Below are 15,587 nucleotides of genomic sequence, written 5' to 3'. Positions count from 1 at the left end.
GAATCATTTCATATTATTTTGTATTGTAGAGGGTGAAAGATCCAAATCCCTGAAATATCTTTCTTTGAGGAACATTGTTTTTAAACATTTCAATAATTTTCTCACCCATCTGTTGACTAACTGGAGAGCCTCAGCCCATCTTAAATCCTCAAAGACGAGACCTTTCCTGGATACTGATTTTGTACCAAATCATGATTACAATCACCTGTTGACATCACCTGTTTCAAATTACATCATAATTTAATTATTTTGCCCCATTACTAGCCATATATTGCCCCCATTCCAACTTTTTTTGGAATGTGTTGCAGGCCTGAAATGCAGGAATGGGTATATCTTAACAAATGAAGTTAACCAGACAAAACATGAAATATCTTGGGTTCATACTGCGTGCAATGAAATAGAAGTCAATGTAAATTTATAAATCACTGCTTTCTTTATTAAATCACATTTCCCATACCATCCCAACTTTTTCTGATTTGGGGTTGCAGATATGCAGACATGTACAGTATCAATGATAAAAAAATATGCATAGGTGGCAAAATATTTGCTTTTTTAACCAGATATCATTTGTGACAAAGGCCTCTCTGAGCCCCCACACAAGAAGAAGATCATTCCTTGCACTACTGGTCTCCCAGTGCTGAAGGGATAATGGCATTTCAGCACCTCCAGTGTTTTGGACATCTGGATAGCACATGCCTTTGAGGCGGGGCTCACACAGCTGCAGCACATTAAGCAGTGCCACTCTCTATCCTCCAGCAGATTCCAGGAGAGTATAAAAGGCTCTCTCTCTCTACCAACAGGGTAGTTCTTTTGTCTCACCAGCCTCCAGACAGGGCTGGAGATGACAATGCCACACAAAGCCCAAGATGACTCCTGGCCAGAACTGCTGATCTGCCAAGACCCAAGGCCCCAGTCTGGTCCCCGAGAGCCCCCATGTCCCACCAGCACACTGCCACCTGACTCCAGGGACCTGCTGGCTGAGCTCCTCTCCCCACCTTCACCCAGAGAAGCTCTTGGACACCTCACTTTCATGCCCCTTGCCCCTCATCTTCCTCAAAAAAATAAATAAAAGAGCTCCTTTTTTCTCAAATTCCCTAGGTCAGTCTCTGTGTTCTGCTTACTGCAGCAGCAGTGAGTCACTACACTGGTGGAGAATACAGACAAGGATATGGGAGAACAAAGGATCAATCCACCCACCTCCCATGGACCCCTTTTCAAACACCTTATGGAGTCCAGCCTGCAACAACAGAAAGTGACCCAAGAGCTGGCCCGAGGGGTCCAAGTGGCCACCTAAGAGATACTCCAACATTGGGCCACTGAGAGTCCCTCCCTCTCTCATCTCCTGGACCCCTGCAAGAGGCACAGAGGCTGCTCAGCAAGCTCAGGCCACGCACAGGGAAAACTGGGCCAAAGATGAATGAGCCCAGGCCCTTGCACTCCTGCTTTCTGGAAAATCCCAAAGGGCCTGCTTCTCCCTTCCTCCTCAGGTCATAGATGAATACCAGCATCTGAAGGAAGAAATCCTGGCCCAATGTGGTCTCTTCCCACTTCAAGTGGTGATGGAGATCCATTGCTGGTCCTACAGCATGGCTATACCCCCAGGAACCAGATGGACGCTTGACTCTACACCACAAAATGCTGGACCCAACCTGATATCTATTCAGCCACACAGATAGCAGAACAGGTGGCAATAGACCAGTTCCTGTGGGGACTTCCCCTGGAAAAGGCCTGGGCCATGAAGATGAAAGCTATAACCACTCTGGCAGAGATGGCAGAGGCTCTAGAATGTGCCATCTTGACTCTGGAAGTCTGCCTGCCCATCCAGAGGAGGAGTTATCCCATCACCAAACATTCTCCACTGCTGCCCCCCAGCAATAACCTAGCCTCAGAACCCCCTGTCCCATTCAGACGGATGACCCCTTGCCCACTGAGCCTCAGCCAACTCCTTCTACAGCTGTTCAGAATCCCTGGTTGGCAGGCAGCCCATCCAAGAAGGAAACTTTGGCTGGGAGCAAAAGGAGGATGATCGTCTGAAGCACTGTTGGGGACAGGTAAGCCTCATTGCAGGTGAGCTTCAGCAAGCCAGACTTCCCATCTCCCTGGTGTATTTCCATATTCAAGGGGGCCTCTTATACTACCACACTGACTGTTGAGTACAGTAATGTGATCTGCTAGTAGTTCCCCAATTCAAGATCAACATCCTCATGCTCCTCGCACACTCTCATGCCTTCAGGGGCCACCTGGGAGCCCTAAACACCCTTGCCAAACTGAAGGACCAAATCCACTGGCCAGGGATGGAGGCAAAGGTAAAGAATTTCTGCCAGCAGTGCCTTCAGTGTCAGTGTACCACCACAGCTATACGTACCTGCTCCCATGCTGCTCATCCCTCTTCCCATCATTTGTGTGCTTATAATAGACATGCAGTTAGGTTAACATGGGATGGCCTTGGGCTGAAGTGCCCAAGAGTGGTGGTGCGCATGTATGCAGTGGCTTTGCGCTCCTATGATGAACTAAATTTCATTGTACATTTGTGCAGTGACAAAGGCATTCTATTCTATTCTATTCTATTCTATTCTATTCTATTCTTTGTAGGAGAGTGGGGATGGATCTGGTGGGTCTTCTCTCCAAGTCAGCCCAGGGGCATGAATACATTCTCATCATCATTGAGTATGCCATTTGGTACCCTGAGGCTGTCCCAAGGCTGCCTCCAAGAACATCACTAGAGAACTGGTCCTTCTCTTCTCCCGCGTGGATCTAACCAAAGACCTGCTCACAGACCAAACTATGCCTTTCATCTCCAAACTAATGTCTGATGTGTGCTGACTGTTGCAAGTCAAGCAGCTCTGAACTTCTGTGTACCATCCCTAGACAGATGGCCTTGTGGAGAGGTTTAACCAAACCCTCAAGAGGATGCTCAGAAGGGTGGTGGAAGAAGATGGAAGGAACTAGGACCTCATCCTCCCCTATGTCCTCTTCACCATCAGAGAAACATCACAGGCTTCCAACAGTTTCACCCCCTTCAAGCTCCTCTTCAGGAGAAAACCCAGGAGCCTACTTGATGTCAGCAAAGAAGTTTAGGAGAACCAGCCCTCACCATTCTGGATTGAGTATGTTAAAGAGATGCAAGTGAAAGAAAAAAAGAACATCTTTATTCATCACACACTTGTGAAATTTCCTCTCTGCATTTAACCCATCTGAAGCAGTGAAGACACACATGAGCAATGAGCACACACACGTACCCAGAGCAGCCATGCTAACAGTGCCCAGGGAGCAGTTGGGAGTTAGGTGCCTCGCTCAAGGGCACCTCAGCCATCCCATATTAACCTAACCTGCATGTCTTTGGGGGAAACCGGAGCACCCAGAGGAAACCCACACAGACACGGGGACAACATGCAAACTCCACACAGAAAGGCCCTTGCCAGCCATTGGGTTTAAACCCAGAACCTTCTTGCTGTGAGGCGACTGTGCTAACCACTACACCACCATGCCGCCCACAATGTGTGGATCAACTAAGTCATCCCCATTGTCAGGCAACACATGCAGGAATCTCAGGCCTTCCACTTAAGGGTCTACAACTGAGCAGCTCAGCCCTGGGAGTTCTAACTGAGCAACTGAGTCCAAATACTAGTCCCCACCAACAACTGAAAATTCCTGGCTTGCTGGCGGATGCCCTTCCCTATCATGGAGTGACTGGGGGCCATCAACTACTGTGTGTAACAGCCTGGTAAGCACAGAAACACTCAACTATATCATGTCAATCTGTTAAAACACTGGATAGAACCCATGCCCCTGTGCTCTCAGCTTTTGCCACTACTTCCTCAGATCTCCTGGGGTGTACCTTAGTCCAATGCAGTGAGGACCTGATACCATCCCAGCAACAGGAGCTCAGTGAGCTTGTGGTTCAGTTCAAGGACATGTTTTCAGGGGAACCGGGAAGGATACATCTGATCCTCCATGATATCAAACCCCCCAGGAACAGGTATCAGACAATGGCTTTACCATGTCCCAGAGGCCCACCAGCTGAGTGTCAAAGAAGAGGTGGAATGGATGCTACGGGATGGCATCATTGAACAGTCTGTAAGCCCCTGGTCCAGCCCCCATTGTCGCTGTCCCCAAGCCTGATGGCAGTCTCAGGATTTGTAATGACTTCAGAAAGCTGAACCAAGTTGCCAAATTCTCCCTCTACCCTCTTCCCCATGTAGATGATCTTGTGGACCAACTCGGGAGGGCCCACTTTATCTCTACACTGGACTTGATCAAGGAATATTTGCAGGTAGCCCTAATGCCCAAGGCACAGCTCAAGATGGCATTCTCCACACCCTTGGGGCACTGGTAGTACAAGGTTCTACCGTTCGGCTTTCACGGAGCACCAGCAACATTTCAGCAGTTGATGGACATCATTCTCGGGCCCCACTGCTATGCCACATTCTACCTAGCCCTCACCAGCTCACCCATGCTCTACAATGCTGACTTCAACCAACCATTCATCATACACACTGATGATTCAGAGACAGGCCTGGGCACTGTGCTCTCCCAAACCTTTGGGGGGGATGAATATCCAATGCTTGACATCAGCTGTAAGTTGACCCCTGCTGAAAAGAGGCATGGTGTCATGAAAAGAGAAGCTCTTGCCATCCAGTTGGCAGTGTCTGAATTAAGGTATTACCTCACAGGATGACACTTTACACTTATGAACCCCTGCAATGGATGGCTCATGGAAAAGATTCCAACTCATGCATAACATAGCAGTTCCTTTCCCTCCAAGACTTCTCTTTTCAGGTCCAACACCGAGCAGGGATCCAGCATGGAAAAGCCAGTGGGCTCTCTCAAAGGTATGGCCTCTGGGCACACACACCACCATTGGTAGGCTCAGGGCTAAGGGGAGGGGCACTGTGGCTGAAGCCTCTGTGAGCCGCCACACAAGAAGAAAATCACTCCTCACACAACTGCTCTCCCGGTGGTGAACAGACAGTGGCATTTCAGCACCTCCAGTGTTTTGGACAGCCGGAGAGTGCGTGCCTATGGGGCGGGGCTGACACAGCTGCATCATATTAAGCAGCGCCACTCTCTGTCAACAGGTTAGTTCCTTTGTCTCAGTGGCATGTCACTAACAATACTCTCGCCCTCTCTTCTTTCAGACAGCTCTAGACATGACAATGCCATGCAAAGCCCAAGACTCCAGGCTGGGACTGCTCATCTGCAAGGCACAAGGCCCCAGTCTGCCCGCTGAGAGCCCCCACAGCCCGCCAGCACACCGCCACCTGATTCCAGGGACCCACTGGCTGAGCTCCTCTCCTTATCTTCATCCAGAGAAGCTCTTGGGCATTAAACCTCTCATTCCCCTTCCCCTTACCTTCCTCAAAAAGATAAATAAAAAGAGCATTTTTTTCTCAACTTCCCTGAGTCAGTCTCTGTGTTCTGCCTACTGCAGCAGTGAGTCACTACACATTATACCATTTCACTCTTATCCAATCTATTTACATGAAAAGGGTAACAATTTACTTAAGGAATAATAATTTTGTTCCACTAGGCATTGAAAAAATGAGTTTATTTTTAATAAACATAAAATTGCCAAACCACTTGAAGCTGGTCATGTTATTGTTAGAGCTACTTTAGTGTAGTCTAAATTATTTTATTATCGATAATTTAATTATTTATTGTCATCGATATATGTTGCTTATTTATTTCATGTTCTGTGTGTCATTGTTATAGTCCATGAGTGAAAATGTGCTCTTTGTTGATTTTTGTGTATTCCCTGTATTGATAATTAAAAATGTTTGAATATGTGAATACATTAATGTAAAGAGTGGTTGATCAAGTGTGAAAAAGATGGTTAATGAACCAAATAATGAACTCTATCATATTCAATATATGTGACAGTAAAAGACAGTCTAGCTGAGGTAAACAGTGAATAAGAGAGAGGAAGTGTGTGTGTGTTTGTGTGTGTGTCTTGACCGGTATAAGGGTTGCAAGACACTCCAGCATCCTCCATGTGGTCACAGTTGTGTTGTTTCCAGCCACTGTGAGGGCACTCGTCCAAAGAGAGCTCATTCCCCGTGCACTGCACAGCATCCAACTGGATCGGTCCTCTGCCCTGTCCAAAATGAGCCCATGACCAGGCCTTTGGGATGCCCCTGAAGAAGAAACCCCAAAATATAAATATATACAGACATTATCCAGGGTTAACATCAACATTCTTAATACTGAAGCAACATTAGCTATAAAGCATACTTCCAAAAGAATACGCTGTTTAAGGTGCCATCAACTAACAACACTACTTTTAGTCAGTGTTTCTGTGCCATCTAAAAGCACTGCATTCTTATTATTGTCTGGTGGAATGACGCGTCCCGTGGAATGATGTAGTGTGACGTTTAAATATGTTTAAATAGGCATTCCTCTGCTCAGTTTGTTGTCATGAATTGTAAAAGTTTCAACTGAAATGAGCATTTGTGGAAAAAACAGTGGTGTGTTCATCAATCTTTGTAATAGTTTCTGCTGTTCTTGTTTTCAAGATTTTCTCGTATTAATAAGCATCAACTGACTATAAAAATGTGAAAAGAACTGCACATAATTTTGCCATTTATTGACTACCATACCACACAGAACACGTCTCTTCCTACAGAGAACGGTGCATCTGTCATTCCACCAGACATTAACGTTGCTGTAGATAATACCAGGTGAGTGAAAAATTCTACTATTCTTAGTCATTTCCCGTTAATAATTTCTTTCTATTTTTCTTCATGAATAAATGTATAAATGGCCTGGTGGCAAATAAAAACACACCCAAGATAGAATAAATTATCTATTTGATTACAACCGGGAACGGAAAGCTTAGGTGCATCAATCCACCAGACGGCATTGTACTACTACAACAACGAAGCAAAGGCTCTATAACATTGAAAATACCACAGCATGATATCAATTATTCAGTTGCACTATGCTTTCTTACATGTACACACACACACTGAAATAAATAAGAGAGCACTTGCAGGGAAAAAAAACCCCTATAAAGTCCTTCTGAGTGGCGAGTGTTGTGAGGGTCATATGTAGTGCTTCAGTGGAGGATTTTTAAGATTCTTTCCAAAAAGCAGTTAAAGAACCACAGATTGTTGCTGTTGTTCTCACAGGACCTGAAACATAATGGGTAATGTACTGCATCAAATGTGAACACCTGAACTCACCCGAGTCCAAGCTGTCTGCAAACAACCTCAGCATCCATATCATCCCACTGGTCGTCACATATGGTTCCCCAGAGGCCATTGTGATAGATCTCCACCCTTCCTTCAAAGTCCTCCTCCCCTCCTACCAGTCTGAGAGGAGGGCCGGTGCCTGATTAAAAAGTAAAGTGTGCTAACATCAGCACTTAATCAGCATGTTGATATAAGATTCAAACAGTCTGATTTCTGAAGATGGTCAAGACATAAATCAGCATTCTCTGAGAATTACAGGAATTTTATTGGCCTGTCTGTTAAATCAGCGTTAAGGGTTTATATTCATTTCTGCACCTTGGAAACACGAACAAGCATAATAGGATGTGCTAATCAAGTATATCTGTCTTTGTGTCCTCACAGCACGTAGCCAGGAATTCATGAGCCAGAGCTTGGCAGTCTATCATCTATCATCTCTCTCTCTCTCTCTCTCTCTCTCTTTCTCAGTCCATCATCAAGTATTTCACGTCTCTCATTCTCGTTTCATATTATCCCCTTATTTCCCCCCTTAACATATCTATTATTTCTCTGCTTTATAACTAAAACAACTTAAACACACCCTTTAATGATGTTATTTAAGCATACAGAACACTGTCTTACCAGGAGGAAAACTAAAAGGCATAAAAGACAATGGCTGATTCTTATTAATCCTCTCCTCCTACTACTCCCTATTCTTCTTTTCATTTTTCTCCCTCCTTCTTTCCAGATGTACAATACTTTATTTCTGCGCTTACTCGAAGCAAAGCTCTTCTGGTAAGCATTTGTGTGTAGGAGGCTGTTTTGTGCATGTCATTCAAAAGGTCACAGGATCAAAAGTCTCACTGAAAACCTCCTGACCTTCAGGTGGGGCACACAACACCCCAGCTTCGTTGCCATGGTTACAGTCATTGGTTACAAACTTCCTGCTCCGGCACTCTAGGAGAGAGCTTTCGTTGCCACGGCAGCCAAGGCGCGTGTAATGGAAGAGGCCAGAAGCAGGACCAAAGTAGGAGTGCTGGAGCGCAGTGCCGATCTCACTGCAAATATAAGGACATAATGCATACATGTCTTTACACAGGGACATCAAAAAGATACACAAAATAAATATGCATATATTCATATTTCCCATGCATAATGACAGCAAAGAAAATGCACAAAGAAACTAAAATATTAACAATCCCATCTCATAAATACTGATGCTAAAACTAATCAGAGACTATATTAATTTGGACATCATACCCCAGACCAAGCTGCCTGCAGACAACACTGGCATCTCGGTCAGTCCAGTGAGTATCACACACAGATCCCCACTGGCCATTCAAGTACACCTCGAGACGACCACTCTTAGACGTGGAGCCCCCCACCAGCCTGACTGCACCTACACACACACACACACACACACACACACACACACACACACACACACACACACAGTGAGAGAGAGAGAGACATTGGATACTCACAGGTATGTGTATATAACAAGTGGTATATACACATATGGGCCGCATGGCGGTGTAGTGGTTAGCACTGTTGCCTCACAGCAAGAAGGTTCTGGGTTCAAGCCTTTGGTTCTGGGTTCTGGGGGCCTTTCTGTGTGGAGTTTGCATGTTCTCCCCGTGTCTACGTGGATTTCCTCTGCGTGCTCCGGTTTCCCCCACAGGTCAAAGGTTAGGTTAACTTGGGGTGGCCTTGGGCTGAAGTGCCCTTAAGCAAGGCACCTGCTCCCCAGGTGCTGCAGCATGGCTGCCCATTGCGCTGGCTACGTATGTATGTGGGTGCATGTGTGTGTTCACTGCTTCAAATGGGTTAAATGCAGAGGATGAATTTCACTGTGCTTGAGTATGCATGTGACAAATAAAAATAAAGCTTTTTTCTTCTTCTTCTATATGTCTTACTATATATAAACATGACTCATGCACTGCTCTGCAAATTGTCCTATAACATGGTCAGACCATTAGCACCCTTGACTAACTTACTGAACAGCATTTTTTAAAATGTCATAGACTTGCTTAGTTGTCAAAAATCATACATCCCTCAATAGCAGTTCAGTTTGCATTGTTTTGCATTATGAAGCTTTTCTATTCTATTAAAGTCTTGTGAAAAACAGATGTAGACTTATTTAATATTTTAACTGGACGTAAGCTTATGCAATTTAAGCCTACAATGAAATAGCAAATCTAACACTTTGCAAATAATGGTAATGAAAATTAGGTCATTAAATAAGCTTCTTTTTTCTCTCCTGAGCTCATCAGCACTCCGACAAGTTCAAACACTTCGAGCAGCAGCAGCAGATGAGCAAAAAAAAAAAAAAGTGTCAGCCATGTGGACGCTAAACAATCAATTTGTAAAATGATTCTATAGAAAAATTTACTGATACATTTTCTACTATTTATTATCATCATCATGTATTATTATTATTATTATTATTATTATCTCATCTCATCTCTCATTATCTCTAGCCGCTTTATCCTGTTCTGCAGGGTCGCAGGCAAGCTGGAGCCTATCCCAGCTGACTACGGGCGAGAGGCGGGGTACACCCTGGACAAGTCGCCAGGTCATCACAGGGCTGACACATAGACACAGACAACCATTCACACTCACACTCACACCTACGGTCAATTTAGAGTCACCAGTTAACCTAACCTGCATGTCTTTGGACTGTGGGGGAAACCGGAGCACCCGGAGGAAACCCATGCGGACACGGGGAGAACATGCAAACTCCGCACAGAAAGGCCCTCGTTGGCCACGGGGCTCGAACTCAGACCTTCTTGCTGTGAGGCGACAGCGCTAACCACTACACCACCGTGCCACCCTATTATTATTATTATTATTATTATTATTATTATTATTATTTAAAGATCCACCATCCACAACTGGTGGTGCTGCAAGCAAGCAGTTCCCCACTGTAAAGCTGGTAATATTATTACACCCTCTCATGTTCTACTCAAACCTGTAATGGTGTAAATACTCATTTCCATGTCTTTTGTAGGCTATCAGTTCTGGTCAACTAAATTGTTAATTTTGATGTTTTTAATGGTGAATCACAAGCAAGGTGGAATTCAGTATCACACAAGCCTGTAGGTCTCATTTCAATCAATTTATTATGGTCTTATTTAGACGGTGAGACACTGCACTGTGGGCTGCAAGTAAACTGCTGGACAGCAGCAATTAAGTTTTAGTTGAACCTGTAATGTAATGCAAGCCCTGAAATGTAAACATTCAAAATCTATTATAAGAATTACATTCCTGGCACGGAGCAGACACTCTTATCCAGAGTGACATACAATATGCCCAGAGCAGCCTGGGGGTTAGATGCCTTGCTCAAGGGCATTTCAGCCATTCCTGCTGGCCCGGGGAATTGAACCGGCAACCTTTTGGTTCCAAAGCTTCTCTAATCATTAGGCCATGCCTTCCCTGTTGTATACATAATTTGTATTACTCATAGATGTTTAAAATATGTCTCAGAGGCTAAATCTTTGTCTGGAAAGTTACATACAGACCACACACACAAACAGGTATTGAAAAGGAAAAATATGACTGAACTGAAAAAGCAACAACAAAAACACCCTGGACAAGGTATACTTAGAATTTGAATTAATATCAGTTATTGTCAGTGGAGAGATATTGTCTATTTGCTTCAATTTTGTCGAAAATTGTATTTTATGCTTTAAATTTTTATTGTTAGTAGTGATATTTTTGGGATGTGCTGGTGGATGGAATATGGAAATGAATATATGCATCGTTATAATAGAATGGAGGTGGTGATGGAGTAGGACACTCTGTCTTACCCTGGTGGCAGTCACAGTAAGCCCAGCCAATGGCACCAGAGCTTTGTCTGAAAAAGCACCAGGGGTTGGATTCACGGTCAGGGTTTCTGCAGTAATTGTGTTCTCCCAGGCCTCTGCCAGGATACTGCTGCACATAATCAGGAAACTCTGTCCATTTCAGGCATGGCGAGCCTGAATCTGTCTGAGACACTGTGCCATTGTAGTAGCCCAACTCAGTAAAACCTTCTGAACAGGAGAGAGGGACTGCAAAATGAAGGAGAAAACCATAAGTTATAGTAGTTATATAATTATTGCATGTGAATTAACTAAAGAGACACACACAGTAGATTTTTGGAATCCTTCAACCTTAAGGCAAATATGAAATTTAAAGGTTGCATTTAATATGAGATGCAGCTGCATGGTGGCACAGCAGGTAGCATCAATGGCCCAAAACTGAGCTCAGGTTACTGTTTGTCCAGAATTTCTCATGTACTTTCTGTGTTCACATGTGTTTCCTATGATTCTCTGTTTTTTTAACCACTTCCCAAAAACATGCATGTAGGTGAAGTGGCTATTCACAGGATAGGCTCCAGATGCATCATGAACCTGACCAGGATACAGTGGTTAATGAAGATGAATGAATGAATAAATATGTGATATACAGGGTGTCTGAAAAATCAGGAACCAATGGGGATATTTTGACGAAGTAGATCAATAAAAATATATTGAGCAAAATCCACACAGCGGCTGAGAAAATGCATAGAGCATATGTAGAGCATATAGTGTAAGTAATAAATGCACAATTAAGTACATGTAGTTTTACTCTTAATGGTTCCTGACTTTTAAGACACCCTGTATATTAATTATGTGAATTAATTAATATATGAGACTAGTTTCTTATTCACCATTCTTTAAATCTGGAATAATCTCAGCAATAAGGAGTGGAGGAGAGAATTGTTGTGTAAAGTTGCGCAAGTCCAAGTCTAGCAGGTTTCATGGCCAACAGCATATTGGAAGAGATGCATGTACTGCAGTACTGCTGTGTTTATCTCCCATGAACACTTGCCTTGGCTCTCAAGTCTTCGCAAAACCCATTCTGCATTCTGATTTCTCAGCCCCAAGCTTGGAAAGGGAAGAGAAGACAAGAGAGTTGAACAACTGGGCCGTTCTCCTGCCTTGCTCACAGCAAAGGAGGCCAGAATTACACAGGGAACTGGTCCAGGATGTTCCAGAAATGGGCCCATTTTCAAAGCATCAAGATGGCGGAAGAGGGTTCTGACTAACCTTGACAGGCACATGGAATGTCTTTCTTGTCACATACAGTAGGTCACTGGGTATAGAAGAATGTGGTTAGTCCATTTAAAACGGGGAATTTTAGGAAAATTGACCGACTTAGAATTGTTGACTTTTAGATCATTTCGCTAAATGGTGTTACCTGACCATTATATGTTTGCATGACTGACTGTTTCAATATATCTATACATGAGAGCACACATGGTAAAAATAACAGGGCGTGAACATGGAAAACATCTACATGCTGTGTGGAATTGAAACCCCTCCTGAAGACACTTCCTTGTACCATATGGACTGTGAAACTGCAGTCACTGCAGAGCTTCTTTCATCCAACAATCTCTGCCACAATTGTTAACTCTTCTGATCCTTAAATAGCCAAAATTCTCCTGTATATCATGTCAATAATAGTGGCACATGTGTTTTTGTTCAAAATAATTATTTCTTGGTGAGGGATTTGTTTTTCTTTGGATAAATTTATTTTAATTAAAGGTTGGATTTTTCTCTTTTTTTCAGCATTAGATGAAGCCACTTCACCAAAAGGTGGATTTTTTCCTAAACCTTTTTTACTAATCTTTACAAGGGGTGCCAGTAATAAAAATGGAGGACACTGTATATATAATCACAACCCCAATAGCAATGTCATTTGAGGGCTTTTTAGGCCAGTTGTAATCATACATCACCAATAATCATCTCTCTTGTGGCTCAGGTCCATAGCATCATCATCATCATCATCTTTATAGTCCTTTATTAGTCCATGCAAGCATGGGTTGGACTGTCATCTGATTCTTTTCCTCCAGTCAACTTGATCTTGTGCAAAGCAACTGGATATTCCTTTGGATCGTAAATCTTGATCAACAACTTGACGCCAGGTTTTCCGAGGGTGGCCACGACCCTTGGAACCATTCACCCCCAGGCACTGGACACATTTCAACCAACTGTTTTCATCACATCTCTCTACGTGGCCAAACCAATGTAATAGACAGCGTTGTACCTTGTTTTCAATAGAATCAATGGTTACACTGAGGACAAGACTCCACAGTTCATCACAAGATTTCATCTCTTTCTAGGAGGAGCCACACATCCAACGTACCATTTCGTCACAGTGAAGTCTCTGAACATCCTCAGCTATTAATGGTCATAGTGATGTGTGGATTTAATTAGACAGATATCAACGAGCAGCTAGCAACTTACAATAGAGTAAAATGCTTTGATGTTAATATGGTAAATGCATGTTATTGAAGCACTGTGGTGTAGTAATAAATAATTTTAGAATAAAAAAAATGCATGATGTCAGCTTTTTTATTTCCTAAATCTCATGTATATCACCAGATTGCAGGACTCAAAAGTCTCTGAAACACGAATAAAACATTTCATCTTGCAACTTTTGAGGAATCAAGGTTAGCCAGTGTGGTGTCAGCATAAGTCTCAGAAATGCCATCAAATGTTCTGTTTTTTTTTTTTTTTTGCATCTTTCATAAATTGTGCCATCATTTGAAATGAGATGAAAAAATCCTTGCAGTCAAGGTTGGAGAGAATTCAATCTTCTGGACTCATTAATCTCCTGCTAATCGTATGATCCGTTCAATAGCTAACTCCAGAACACCATGACTCAGCAAATTCTTCATTCATACATCTTGCTACTTCAGTATACTGTAGATATTAAGGGTGCTCCAGTGTTATCTCTCAAAATTCATCACTGACAGAGGAACACACTGTTAATCACAGGCTGGAGTGACAAGTCAGCCAATGCTTTGTTTGCAGACACATCCTGAACCAGGCTAGATGCATCAAACATCAAGGCCATGTAAAATGTAGTGGGTGATGTGTGCAGAAAGAGAGAGAGAGAGAGAGAGAGAGAGAGAGAGAGAGAGAGAGAGAGAGAGAGAGATGAATGGTTCCCCAGCCTAGCTTTAATGGACCAACTGCAATTAAGGCATAGCTGAATTAGAGATATTAAGGCAGAATGACTAAGAGCTCTTTCAAAATGAGTTGTGCCAACTTGAGCGTCACCCCTGGGGAAATCACTCATTGTGTATTTCAACTTAATTGAGTACATAAAGATGTGTGGAGGGGGATTGCAATAAAGCTGCAGATAAAGTAGCAAACAAAAAAAAAACAATAGAAAAGTCTGTCTTCTGACAGACCCTGGAATTTCAACTATTATTGCATTTATTTGGATTTAAATAGTTTGTCGAATTTGCTTAGAACTTATCAAGAACAAGTCATCTTAGCACATTCTGTATATTATCATAACATGAACTAGAGAAGGTAAAAAATAAAATAAGAAGAAAACAGGATATAATAGACAGGACATTAGAGAATGCAGCCATACTGACTTAGCTACTTCAGTACTAAGAGTGGGGATCCTTATCATATTCAATTAGCACATGACTATTAACCAGCGGTAACCGCTTCTATATCATGGGATCAAGCGAGAGCTGTTGGAAGAGAAGGCATAAAACTAGGGGTTAAATTAGGTTTTACAGAGTTGAGGTCTCTGCTAAAACAGCACCAAATCTGTCATATTTGGATTGTACAAAAGATCAGTTCTGACTTAAACTGCCATGATATGTGGGAATGCATGAGTAAACTGTGTTGGCAAATAAAATAAGGCTTAGGACACAACATTAAGTCACACTGAGTCATATCTGTGACTATATAATTGGGTATGACTCCAGTTAATCATCATAAAAATTAAATATTAAGAGAAAATATTTATTCTGGGCTCCGTGCCAATGTGATGTTGCTATCTATATAATAAAAAATAATACATGACATGCATATACGGTGTAATTTATAGCAGACGTTTTGCTGAAGATCCTTTATTGTTCCAGTATTAAGAACTGCCTGTTATTTAGGCAAAGGATAACATAACATAAACATTATATTCCTAAATGTGATGACAGTGTGTTTGCTATATGCCTTGAAATATATTAAAGCCATGTTTTGAACCTAGGAACTGTCACAGTGAATGACTGGACCATGTTTTCTTTCTCATACTGCAGGATTTGGTGATATCTGTATTGAAATGGGCAATATTACACTGCAAAAAAATGACATATTAGCAAGTAAAAATGTCTTGAATATAGTCACATTTATTTACTATTTACTTATCTACTATAAGATTACAACAACCCAATGACTGTATATGATTATTAAGCCTGGGTGGCATGGTGCAATTAGCAGTAGTTAGCAATAGATGGGTGACCTGCCCAGGATGTACCCTGCCTCTCATCCAAAGTCAGCTGGGATTGGCTCCAAATTCCCCTGCGACCCTGATAGAGCAGCAGTACAGGTAATAGAAGAATGCATTATTAAGTCTGTTTCTTGACATAGAGTA

The 15,587-nt window shown here is 42.7% G+C and overlaps 1 protein-coding gene across 1 annotated transcript in view; it reads right to left on the bottom strand.

The window, feature by feature from the left end:
- Positions 1–15,587, bottom strand: part of si:ch73-127m5.1 (neurotrypsin) — a 37,508-nt gene that overhangs the window by 10,357 nt on the left and 11,564 nt on the right. The window contains exons 3-7 of the mRNA XM_060939019.1: positions 10,976–11,218; positions 8,427–8,565; positions 8,046–8,224; positions 7,182–7,329; positions 5,956–6,134 (exon numbers count right to left, since the gene is read on the bottom strand). Coding sequence (XP_060795002.1) covers positions 5,956–6,134; positions 7,182–7,329; positions 8,046–8,224; positions 8,427–8,565; positions 10,976–11,218 — 888 coding nt within the window. The remainder of the gene's footprint in view (positions 1–5,955; positions 6,135–7,181; positions 7,330–8,045; positions 8,225–8,426; positions 8,566–10,975; positions 11,219–15,587) is intronic.

Source organism: Neoarius graeffei, chromosome 14 (genome assembly GCF_027579695.1).
Source record: "Neoarius graeffei isolate fNeoGra1 chromosome 14, fNeoGra1.pri, whole genome shotgun sequence".
Taxonomy (NCBI): domain Eukaryota; kingdom Metazoa; phylum Chordata; class Actinopteri; order Siluriformes; family Ariidae; genus Neoarius; species Neoarius graeffei.
This window is presented reverse-complemented; position numbering and strand designations above follow the sequence as displayed.